The sequence below is a fragment of the Taurulus bubalis genome (genome assembly GCF_910589615.1).
Source record: "Taurulus bubalis genome assembly, chromosome: 7".
Lineage (NCBI taxonomy): Eukaryota > Metazoa > Chordata > Actinopteri > Perciformes > Cottidae > Taurulus > Taurulus bubalis.
In genome coordinates this window covers 27484923-27496894 of record NC_136595.1, presented here as the reverse complement: position 1 = coordinate 27496894, position 11972 = coordinate 27484923, and the positions used below count along the sequence as shown (strand labels likewise).

The 11972-nt window shown below is 43.1% G+C and overlaps 1 protein-coding gene across 1 annotated transcript; it reads left to right on the top strand.

The window, feature by feature from the left end:
• Window positions 1-318: 318 nt before the first annotated feature.
• Window positions 319-11823, top strand: anapc4 (anaphase promoting complex subunit 4). Its single transcript, XM_079220543.1, has 28 exons — window positions 319-403; window positions 1447-1562; window positions 1654-1759; window positions 1991-2123; window positions 2208-2282; window positions 2369-2395; window positions 2531-2575; window positions 2665-2749; window positions 2910-3017; window positions 3118-3288; window positions 3625-3689; window positions 3830-3872; window positions 4411-4487; window positions 4562-4662; window positions 4752-4803; window positions 5787-5842; window positions 5922-5968; window positions 6045-6101; window positions 6187-6243; window positions 6329-6422; window positions 8786-8883; window positions 9106-9167; window positions 9269-9307; window positions 9416-9517; window positions 9883-9957; window positions 10068-10241; window positions 10328-10451; window positions 11377-11823. Exons 2-28 carry the CDS (start codon window positions 1455-1457, stop codon window positions 11626-11628), a joined length of 2433 nt encoding a protein of 810 aa, XP_079076669.1. The 5' UTR covers window positions 319-403; window positions 1447-1454; the 3' UTR covers window positions 11629-11823.
• The last annotated feature ends 149 nt before the right edge of the window (window positions 11824-11972 follow it).

Below are 11972 nucleotides of genomic sequence, written 5' to 3'. Positions count from 1 at the left end.
TGCATTTAACTTTCGGGTCACATGCAGTGCTGCAGCCAGCAGAGGTCGCTGTTATGAACGCCACACGCTTTCAAAACACCAACAACATTAAACTATTAAAGCAACAAACACATCACAGTGGGCTCCAGACAGTACTGTTAAAGTAAATCTACTAAATCTACTTAATCTACTAAATCTACTAAACTACTGCCTTTCAGAGGAACAGGCCATTTACGAATTGCCTTTTCCCCTCCGAGTAAGTTTGTCCTCTCACGCTTCCCGTTGCTCCTCAATGATTGGACGTCTCGCGGGGGGAAAAAATGGCGCCGTCCGCGTAATTGTAAATAACACAAATGAAGAAAACGTAAATAAAGTGTCTCCAGGCCGAGCACAGTGTTTTTTGACATTTTGACCTAAAACAACGGTAAGTTGCAGTTATAATGAATTCGTCTTTAATGTCCAGCGCTGTGAAATAAGTCATATATTATCATTGTTAGCTAGCAAGCCTGCGAGCATCACAGCTAACGTGGAGGACTGAAGGTAAACGTGAGTGTTTAATACTGAATGTGACACCTTAAGGAGACCTTTAGGGGTCAATGCTCTCTGTGGAGTTTCTCTGGCTCAGTATGTTGAACTCACTGATAATATACTCTGAAACAAGACGGGGTTCTTGGCTTTAAACGTTGTTATTTATACGTATAGTGTGTAATATGTAGCTCTCTGAGGCGCACGTTTATTTCACTAAACAGAATAGAGTCACAAAACATTACTGGCGCCACTAGGATGAGTTCAACAGTTGTAGTTAAAAACAACAAGCTGCAATGTATTCATACACTATACAAACTTGCAATGTATTGCATATTACTGTTTTATTTGTTTGGCGGCTTTTTTAAATAACTATGAAGACAAATGTACAGTGTGTTGTATGTGTTGTATTTGGGGAATACAGAGCTGGGTGACACAGCACCTTGTGTACAAAGGATCCTGGGACATGGGAGACACACCTGCTGCACACCTTTTATTGTGTACATGCCAGTTGCGCATCTAGATTAACATGCAGAGTCCAAACCCCTAAAAGTAGTACATTTGAAGAAAAAAAACTTCAAGACTCACTTTTACTGTTTGGCTTTTCTTTATTATATTTTTCTTTGTTCTGTGTATCTTATCTATTATTTTTACTTCTTCTGTATGTGTTTTTTGTTGTTATTTCTTGACTTATTATCATTTTATTGTCCTTGTCTGTGAAGCACTTTGTAGTTTTTAAAGATGCTACTTATATAAACTATAACTGTTGTTATTCTCATAACTACGATGTAAAGTCACAACCACATGTAAACAACAAAGCTGTGTTTTCTTCCTCCAGCACTAACAACAGGGTTTCATCTTCACATCAGAGCATTACTAAGTATTACTTACAAATTAATGTCTGTTAGTGATATATCGTTATTGTTTTTTATTGTTACTCAGCCCACAACATGCCGGCCTTCCGGCAGGTGGGAGAGAAGCAGCTTCCCAACCCGGTTCTGTGCATGGCATGGTCTCCCAAACGGGATCTCATCGCTCTGGCCAACACAACTGGAGAGGTGGGCTTAAACACGTTTTCTTTTTTAAAATTCTGTTCCATCTTGAAATATCTCTTGGTTTTGTAATTGTATGGTTCGTGTTTGTCCGTAGTTGCTGCTTCATCGCTTGGCGAGTTTCCAGCGTGTTTGGAGTTTACCACCCAGTGAGTTCACTGGGAAGGAGATCACGGCACTGGCCTGGAGGCCCGATGGCAAAAGTAAGGAATGGATGTGTACTTTTCTTTCTGTGTGTAGACGTTAGGGATGCCCTCGGAAACTCGTTTTTAATCACCGATCGATACTTCTTAATATAACCGGAGTATTGATGCGGCTGTAACGTTCTGCTATCTGTACTTTAGAAGACGTCCTCGTCTCAAACCACAAACTCAATAAAAGCCTCACAAGTAAATAATAATAATAATAATAATAATTCTCTCCTTAATCTCCAGTCCTGGCCTTCAGCCTCGGCGACACGAAGCAGGTGGTCCTGTGTGGCGTTGAGAAAGCCGAGATCCTCCACGTGTTCCCGATGCAGAACTCGGTGACCTGCATGCACTGGATGGAGGTGACGGAGGAGAGCAGGTGAGCGCGAGGCTCGGCATCAAACCGCCGGCACGAGGGACATCCGGTTCCTCTGGAATAACCGTTGTCTTTCTGCTGTTGCAGTGCCCTCAGCTCCTTCTACAACTCGGAGGACGAATCCAAACTCTTTCTTCCCAAACTGCCGACACTCCCCAAGAGGTAACAGCACGTCTACACACATCAGATTATAAGAAAGTAATATTTGGTGACTCAGTAACATTTGTCCAAACGTATTGTTTTCCCAGCTACAGCACAACGTCAAAGATCTTCAGGTGGGCCATTTTTTATATTAGTGCAACTGTGTCATTGTGCTTGTGACAGCAGCCGTGTGTGTTTATCCGTGTGTGTTTATCCGTGTGTGTTTATCTGTGTGTGTTTATCTGTGTGTGTTTATCTGTGTGTTCCAGTGAGGAGAAGTCTGACGAGATCATGAATCTCATGGGAGAAGTCAGGTAAATTTAAGTCCTCGCGCTTCATCAACACACAGATTCTCTTTAATGCAGCATTTCTTTATTTTATTTTTTATTTTGTTTCCCTGCAGACTGAACGTTCTTGTTCTTGGAGGAGACTCTGGCTTTGTGGAGCTTTATGCTTACGGGATGTACAAGATCGCTACTCTATCAGGGGTGAGGGTCTACTGCTGTCCGTTACTTCTTCTAAGAAATGGCACAAAAATGATGACGTTTGAATATATTGATCTTGAATATTAAGCCTCTGCATATCTTGAAGACTGCAGCGTTCCCTTGCCGTGCTTCTAACTCCTCTTTAACGTAACGACGCCTCTAGGTGTCGGGAACCTGCCGCAGCCTGAGTCTGTCCAGCGACCTCAAGTCTCTGTCCGTCATCACAGAAGTCCGGTCGGCGGACGGCGACCCTCAGATCTGCTACGTCCAGGTGAGGCCGAGGGTCCGGCCTCCTGCAGCCGTCGTCTCTACTCTAACTTGCATTGTTTAGTTTTTTATGTGCTTGTTTTTCTTGTTGTTTTTATGCCCAGCTGGACACGAGGTTGTTGTCAGACTGTCTGCCCGAGGTGACCCGCATGGCCCGCAAGTTCACCCACATCTCCACGCTGCTGCAGTACCTGCACCTGTCGCTCACCTGCATGTGTGAAGCCTGGGAGGACATCCTCATGCAGATGGATCTCCGGCTCACTAAGTTTGTTCAGGTCAGTTGCTCTTGTTTCCTAGTGAAAGGGTTTATTTCTGTTTTCTGGGGGTGTTTTTCCTGGGATATGGATGTTATGTGTACAGATTGTAAAGCCCTTTTGTAAGCAAATTTGTGATTTTGGGCTGTACAAAATAAACTGAATTGAACAGTGCCACATCCTCCATCGATACCGGAACTACTGGGGCCCCAGGGCTCTGCACCGGGTCCCCTTTCTATTTCTGTTGCTCGGCACGAGAAAAGTAGGATGAGACGGGATTCCGTCGTCCAAAGAATGAATCGTTCTCTGGTTTGGAGTCTAAATTGGTGTCTCATTTGTCTTATTTCCTGTTTTTAGGAAAAGAACACAAGCACTCAAGTCCAAGATGAGTTTCTAGAGCTTTTGCTGTGGGGCCAGTCGAGGTGAGCGACGAGGCCGTTCATGTTCTGAGTACTCGCTCTCTGTCATGATGCAATGTCCGCAGTGTCCTGCAGATGGCGGCAGAACAATGCTTTGTGTTTGCTGATGTGCTCTTTTCATCATGCGCTCTGCTTTCCTGCAGCCCTGAACTCCAGGCGCTGCTCATGAACCAGCTGACCGTCAAGGTGAGAGATAAATTCTCACGGAAAACCTGGAAAAGTCATGGAGTTTAAAAATGGTTATTTCCAGGCCTGGAAAAGTCCTTGAAAAAAAAATAAAATCCCAAAAGTTTAGTAAAGTCATGTAAATGTGTTTTATTCATGTGTTCATGTAAATGTGTTATATTCATGTGTTCATGTCGTTCATTTACGCTGAGTTTGAAATAATGAATATGCTTTTAAAAGAAAGACTCAAAATATCAGCAGGCATACATACAGGCATCTATATAAATGTTTATTCTTTTAATCAAACTATTGTCTCATTCATTTGTGTCATTTAAGGTTTACTGTATGCTTTGTGTTCTCATTGTTAGTTTAAATACTACATTTACTCACTTTTTACTGTTTACACCCAGATTTTACTAAATGTTTGTCATGGAAATTTGGTTAATTTGGTTTCAAGTCCTGGAAAAGTCCTGAAACCCACTAGTCAGAATGTGTCTGAGCCCTGGTCCTGATTGGCTCAGATTTGAAGGTTTGTGTCCGCTCTGTTTTCGTGTCTCAGGGCCTGAAGAAGCTGGGCCAGTCCATCGAGTCGTCTTACTCCAGCATCCAGAAGCTGGTGATCAGCCACCTGCAGAGGTTTGTGATCCTCTCCTTCTCCTCGGTGCTCCTTGAGGCTTCTCTGTTGTTAACTCTCCTCTTCCTCGCTGCAGTGGCTCTGAGGCGCTGCTGTACCACCTGAGCGAGGTGAAGGGCATGTCTCTGTGGAAGCAGAAGTTCGAGCCCCTGGGTCTGGATGCAGCCGCTATAGAAGGTACCGCGTCGTCCTCCCTTCATCTGCTCCATCAGTGAATAAAAGCTCTCAGCACCAACAACCTCACGGTGTTCTTTCTGTGTCCTCAGGTGCGATCACCGCTGTGGGTTCCTTCTCTCTGAAAGCCAACGAGCTTCTGCAGTGAGTTCAATTACCCTTTAAAAAAAAATATTATTATTATTATTATTAACTAGATGGACACGGAAACACCGCCACTCTATTCTCATTCGTTTCCTCGATTCTACAGATTTAAATCTGACTGTTTGTTTATTTGTGAGTAATCTGTTCACAAGATATTTGGTCAAATAATTCAGGTATTTATAAGAAATATAATTTTTATACGTGTGTGTGTGTGTGTGTGTGTGTGTATATATATATATATATATATATATATATATATATATATATATATATATATATAATTTATTTATTTTTATTGATAAGTATATAATTGTATTTATATATATATATATTTATAATTCTTTATTTATTTTTATTGATAAATATATATATTCTTTAATTACATATTTTTTATATTTAATAAATATATATCATTATATATATATATATATATATAAATAAAAATATATGTAAATAAAATAAAAATATATATATTTTTGTATTATATATATATATATATATATATGTATATATATATATATAATACATATATATCATATATAATATATATATAAATGACTATGAAAATATATGCAAATAAAAAATGTGTGTGTGTATATGTGTGTGTGTGTGTGTGTGTGTGTGTATATATATATAAAATCTTTAAATAATAAATGGTACGAAGTCAGACAAATAACAAAAAGAAAGAAAGAGAGAAATAACAAAAAGAAAGAAAGAGAGAAATAATGATTTGTGATATATAAACTTTTCTTTAAAATAATAAAATCTATCAAAGGGGACGACGAGGCAAATTTAGTTCGGTGTAGATGTAATTCACCAAAGCGATCAAGAGATTAATCATGTGACTCATTTTAACAGTGACCAGCGTTCCTCAATATGCATATTTATATTTCTATATCTAAGATGGAGTAAGAGCTGTAAGAACAGTTTCAGGTTCTCTGGTGTCGTTTTGTGTAAATCTTTCTTTTCACTCCGTCCCTCAGGGTGATCGACAAGAGCACCAAGAACTTCAAAGCCTTTTTCCGCTGGTTGTATGTCGGTAAGAAGAAGAAACAAAAACAGGAGTGACTTATTGATAACAGACATTTGAAACCGTGTTCTCTACTTCTTCTCCTCAGCGATGCTCAGGATGTGTGAGGAGCACGTTCCCCCGGAGCTCAACAAGGTGAGCGGTCACAGGTACGCATCACTACACATATGAAGCATCACTCGTGACTACTTTAACGCGGCTCCTCCTCCAGATGACGCAGAAGGACATCGCCTTCGTGGCCGACTTCCTGGCCGAGCACTTCAGCGAGGTGAGAGCGGCGTGACGTCACTCTGACGGCGGCCATTAAAGTCCTTTACTTCTTTCAGTGCTCTTAAATGTCTCTGGCTCAACAGAACGAAGAACTCTTTGACCGCAAAGGGAAATACTTCAACGTGGAACGAGTTGGGCAGGTGAGAGGCTTAATAATAATAATGATGATTATTTTAATGCATTCATAATGATATGTTTCTAAACGGGGCTTGTCTGTGGTCTCAGTACCTGAAGGACGAGGACGAGGACCTGGTGTCTCCTCCCAACACCAAGGGAAACCAGTGGCTGAAGTTCCTGCAGGAGAGTTTGCACCTGAAGGGTGAGCTCATGGTCACGTGACCGGAGTCACGTTGAGTGATCAGTTTAGAGGATTACCGGGTGCAATACGTTTGTAAAAGTGGTTTGAAACCAGTTCCTCTCCACGTCACTTTCTACACCTGGTCCTCCTCTCGTGCTTCAGGGCGACCGAAGATAAAAACAGAGAATTGATGTGAACGAGTCAAAACTTCATAAAAACATCCGTTTACAAACTCACAACTTCTGTAGAATAATCCAAGACTCATTCTGTCTCTTTGCCTCTCTGTCTCTTTGTCTCTCTCTCTCTCTTTGTCTCTCTCTTTCTCTCTCTTTGTCTCTCTGTCTCTTTGTCTCTCTGTCTCTTTGTCTCTCTGTCTCTTTGTCTCTCTGTCTCTTTGTCTCTTTGTCTCTTTGTCTCTCTGTCTCTTTGTCTCTCTGTCTCTCTGTCTCTCTCTCTCTTTGTCTCTCTGTCTCTTTGTCTCTTTGTCTCTTTGTCTCTCTGTCTCTTTGTCTCTCTGTCTCTTTGTCTCTCTGTCTCTTTGTCTCTTTGTCTCTTTGTCTCTCTGTCTCTTTGTCTCTCTGTCTCTCTCTCTCTTTGTCTCTTTGTCTCTCTGTCTCTCTGTCTCTCTCTCTCTTTGTCTCTTTGTCTCTCTGTCTCTCTCTCTCTTTGTCTCTTTGTCTCTCTGTCTCTTTGTCTCTCTGTCTCTCTCTCTCTTTGTCTCTTTGTCTCTCTGTCTCTCTCTCTCTCTCTCTCTTTGTCTCTTTGTCTCTCTCTCTCTTTGTCTCTCTGTCTCTCTCTTTGTCTCTCTGTCTCTTTGTCTCTCTGTCTCTCTCTTTGTCTCTTTGTCTCTTTGTCTCTCTGTCTCTCTGTCTCTCTGTCTCTCTCTCTCTCTCTTTGTCTCTCTCTCTCTTTGTCTCTCTCTCTCTCTCTCTCTTTGTCTCTCTCTCTCTCTTTGTCTCTTTGTCTCTCTCTCTCTTTGTCTCTCTTTGTCTCTTTGTCTCTCTCTCTCTCTTTGTCTCTTTGTCTCTCTGTCTCTCTGTCTCTCTCTCTCTTTGTCTCTTTGTCTCTCTGTCTCTCTCTCTCTTTGTCTCTTTGTCTCTCTGTCTCTTTGTCTCTCTGTCTCTCTCTCTCTTTGTCTCTTTGTCTCTCTGTCTCTCTGTCTCTCTCTCTCTTTGTCTCTTTGTCTCTCTGTCTCTCTCTCTCTTTGTCTCTTTGTCTCTCTCTCTCTTTGTCTCTCTGTCTCTCTCTTTGTCTCTCTGTCTCTTTGTCTCTCTGTCTCTCTCTTTGTCTCTTTGTCTCTTTGTCTCTCTGTCTCTCTGTCTCTCTGTCTCTCTCTCTCTCTCTTTGTCTCTCTCTCTCTTTGTCTCTCTCTCTCTCTCTCTCTTTGTCTCTCTCTCTCTCTTTGTCTCTTTGTCTCTCTCTCTCTTTGTCTCTCTTTGTCTCTTTGTCTCTCTCTCTCTCTTTGTCTCTTTGTCTCTCTCTCTCTTTGTCTCTCTCTCTCTCTCTCTTTGTCTCTCTCTCTCTCTTTGTCTCTCTGTCTCTCTGTCTCTCTGTCTCTCTCTCTCTTTGTCTCTCTGTCTCTTTGTCTCTCTCTCTGTCTCTTTGTCTCTCTGTCTCTTTGTCTCTCTGTCTCTCTGTCTCTTTGTCTCTCTGTCTCTTTGTCTCTCTGTCTCTCTCTCTCTTTGTCTCTCTGTCTCTTTGTCTCTCTCTCTCTTTGTCTCTCTGTCTCTTTGTCTCTCTGTCTCTTTGTCTCTTTGTCTCTCTGTCTCTTTGTCTCTCTGTCTCTCTGTCTCTCTCTCTCTTTGTCTCTTTGCATCTTTGTCTCTCTCTCTCTCTGTCTCTTTACATCTTTGTCTCTCTATCTCTTTGTCTCTTTGCATCTTTGTCTCTCTCTCTCTGTCTCTTTACATCTTTGTCTCTCTGTCTCTTTGTCTCTCTGTCTCTTTGTCTCTCTGTCTCTTTACATCTTTGTCTCTCTGTCTCTTTGTCTCTCTGTCTCTTTGTCTCTCTGTCTCTCTCTCTCTCTCTGTCTCTTTGCATCTTTGTCTCTCTGTCTCTCTGTCTCTTTACATCTTTGTCTCTCTATCTCTTTGTCTCTTTGCATCTTTGTCTCTCAGTCTCTTTGTATCAATATGGATTATTTTCTTACTTGTCTTTTCCCCTCACAAAATAATCACTCAGAGCCTCAATACGAGTTCTAGAGTCTCTAAAATCTGAATGATATTCGTCTCTTTAGTCTTTTACTTCCGTTCAAGACTTTTCTGTGTGTTTGTCATTCTTCGTCCACGGTGGACGAGAAGAACAAACGGTACCGAGTGGTTAGTAACTAAAGCACAGATATGTATTTGATAACTGAGGTCTATCATGTTTGCTGGTTCCTCCAGAGAGTCCTCTGCTGTTCCCGTCATTCCCCCAGAAGTCTCTGCACTTCGTGAAGAGGATGATGGAGGGAGTGATCCAGCAGTGTCTCCAGAAGCCGGCGGTGAGTTGTGTTGTTCTCCGGTTCTTTACACCAGAACATCAGAACATGAAATTGCTGAAGCGATGGGACCAGGAGAACGTTAAGGCCACTCTATGAATCCCGGGGATGGTGGTGATACTCTGAAAATAAAATAGTAGATTTACAAGAGAAAAACAACGTGATTAAAACGATTCTCTTTGTTTTAAAACTGTTTTATTAAATGATTTATTGTAATGTGAGCAGGAGGTAATCGGGCGATCTGTGAAGCAGGCCGTGTTCCTGCCGCTGTACGGCGTGCCAGAGAGGTACGTCTCTTTATCACATTCATGTAGTCATACTTCTGTGCATCACATTCATGTAGTCATTTTATAATAATACTTATTAAGTTGTTTTTTTATCTTTCCAGCTCTGAAAACACGCCGCGGCTCTTTGAACTCCCGTCTTTGTACGTAAGAACTCAACATCCTGCAGTTCTTCTGCAGTAATAAGATTTATTATGTTTTATATTTATTATTATTTTATGAATGACGTCGTCTTGGTCGTTTTTCTGCAGGTGGAACGACAAGAAAGCCAAAATGCATCATGTGGTGTTCTGCATGCCGGAGGTTTCACCCAGAAAACTGTTCCTGCTGCGCAGAGGGACCGACCCACACAGGTGTGTGTGTGTGTGTGTGTGTGTGTGTGTGTGTGTGTGTGTGTGTGTGTGTGTGTGTGTGTGTGTGTGTGTGTGTGTGTGTGTGTGTGTGTGTGTGTGTGTGTGTGTGCGCGCGCGCGCGCGCGTGCGTGCGTGCGTGCGTGCGTGCGTGCGTGCGAAATCTTTCAATATAAAATAAATGGTATAAAGTCAGATATCACTTATCGTCAAAAAAGACAAATTACAGACAAAAAGAGAGAAATAATGACGTGTGGCATATAAACTTTTCTTATAATTTATATGTTGCAAAGACTTCTTTAAAATAATAAAATCTATTGAAGGGGACGACGTGTAGATGAAATTAACCCAGAGATCTATCTGCTCAGACTCATCCCCAACAGCGTCGTGTCCCTCGACCTCCGCCACCACCGGGACGCAGCCGATGAAGACGCCGCCGCCACGTCCGTCCTCTCCTCTTTCTCCTCCAGCACATACATGCAGTAACTCCTCGCCTCCTGCAGGTGACGCTTCCGTGACTTTCCTGTGATTTCTTTTTCTGTGTCTCTCTCAGGCCCAACTACCTCTCCAGCTGCCTGGATGCCCGTTTCTACGACGACGAGATGCTGACGGTGGTCCTGCGAGGCGACTGCGAGCGGGAGGAGAGCGGCTGGCGCGTCCTGGCTCAGCTCCCCCTGGCGTCAGCGCTGAGCTGCGAGGCCGAGTTCACGTGGGACCCCGACCTGAGGTGAGTGGGGATCGGGGTCGCCGTGGGTTTAGTTTGGGTCGTCCCCTGGAGGGTGATGTCAGCCTTAATGTCGCCCGTGTCGTCAGGTTGGACCAGCAGAGCGGCGCCATCCCGTGTCAAGAACTGGTTTTGGTGAATCAGTGGCGTGAACTGGAAAACATGAAGGCTCAGTTTGTAGCCGTCAACGGGATCCGCAAAGTGGCCTGTGTGGTGAGTTCACATTATATATCTCCTCTGGTTGTATAGAAGTCTATACTTCATGTGTTAAAGCTGCATTCTCTCTCCTGACCACCAGGGGGTGACTCCTCTGGTTGTATAGAAGTCTATGCTTCATGTGTTAAAGCTGCATTCTTTCTCCTGAACACCAGGGGGTGACTCCTTTGGTTGTATAGAAGTATATGCTTCATGTGTTAAAGCTGCATTCTCTCTCCTGACCACCAGGGGGTGACTCCTCTGGTTGTATAGAAGTATATGCTTCATCTGTTAAAGCTGCATTATCTCTACTGACCTCCAGGGGGCGACTCCTATGGTGGTATAGAAGTCTATGCTTCATCTGTTAAAGCTGCATTCTTTCTCCTGAACACCAGGGGGTGACTCCTCTGGTTGTATAGAAGTAGATGCTTCATGTGTTAAAGCTGCATTCTCTCTCTTGACCACCAGGGGGTGACTCCTCTGGTTGTATAGAAGTATATGCTTCATATGTTAAAGCTGCATTATCTCTACTGACCTCCAGGGGGTGGCGACTCTGGTTGTATAGAAGTCTATGCTTCATCTGTTAAAGCTGCATTCTCTCTCCTGAACACCAGGGGGTGACTCCTCTGGTTGTATAGAAGTATATGCTTCATGTGTTAAAGCTGCATTCTCTCTCTTGACCACCAGGGGGTGACTCCTATGGTTGTATAGAAGTATATGCTTCATGTGGTAAAGCTGCATTATCTCTACTGAGCTCCAGGGGGTGACTCCTCTGATTGTATAGAAGTCTATGCTTCATCTGTTAAAGCTGCATTCTCTCTCCTGAACACCAGGGGGTGACTCCTCTGGTTGTATAGAAGTCTATATAAATGACTCTACTACTGATTCATGTGAATGAACGTCGTCTCTCAACATGAACTTTTACTTTCTCTCCTCCCGGCAGCTGAGTGCCAATCTCCGGCACATTCGTGTTTTTGAGATGGACGTGGAGGACGAGGACGACGAAGGAGCCGAGTCACAGAACGCCAGCGCCGACCAGGACGGGCTGGACGCCACGATGGCCGCCGAGGGCCCGGCAGAGGAGAGCGGCGAGAAGGAGGAAGAGGAGGAGGAAGAGGAGGAGGAGGGCCGGGAGCGAGGAGGCGACGCCTTCAGGAAGACCGAGGAGCAGCTGGAGTCGGAGGAAGCCCTCTAGGACCGAGACCGGCGTCATAGATATGAGACTTTTGTTTTTACAGAAATGTATCTGAAAATAAACAGGTTTGTGTTCATATTTGTTTCAGCTGTTGATTATTTGTACGTGATATTTTTGCGCCAAAACGGGTTCATACGGTCATGGAAAACCTGGAAAAGTCATGGAATGTTAAAATGGTTATTTCCAGGCCTGGAAAAGTCCTTGAAGAAAAGAAAAAAATCCCAAAAGTTTAATAAAAGTCATGTAAATGTGTTATATTCATGTGTTCATGTAAATGTGTTATATTCATGTGTTCATGACGTTCATTTACGCTGAGTTTGAAATAATGAATATGCTTTAAAAGA

What these genes read in the sequence shown, in the direction of transcription:
- anapc4 (XM_079220543.1), top strand. Translation starts at nt 1,455, where the DNA reads ATGCCGGCCTTCCGGCAGGTGGGAGAGAAGCAGCTTCCCAACCCGGTT. An exon ending in TGAACCAGCTGACCGTCAAG is followed by an intron (nt 3,873 to 4,410) that starts GTGAGAGATAAA and finishes TTCGTGTCTCAG; the next exon opens with GGCCTGAAGAAGCTGGGCCA. An exon ending in TGGCCGAGCACTTCAGCGAG is followed by an intron (nt 6,102 to 6,186) that starts GTGAGAGCGGCG and finishes CTGGCTCAACAG; the next exon opens with AACGAAGAACTCTTTGACCG.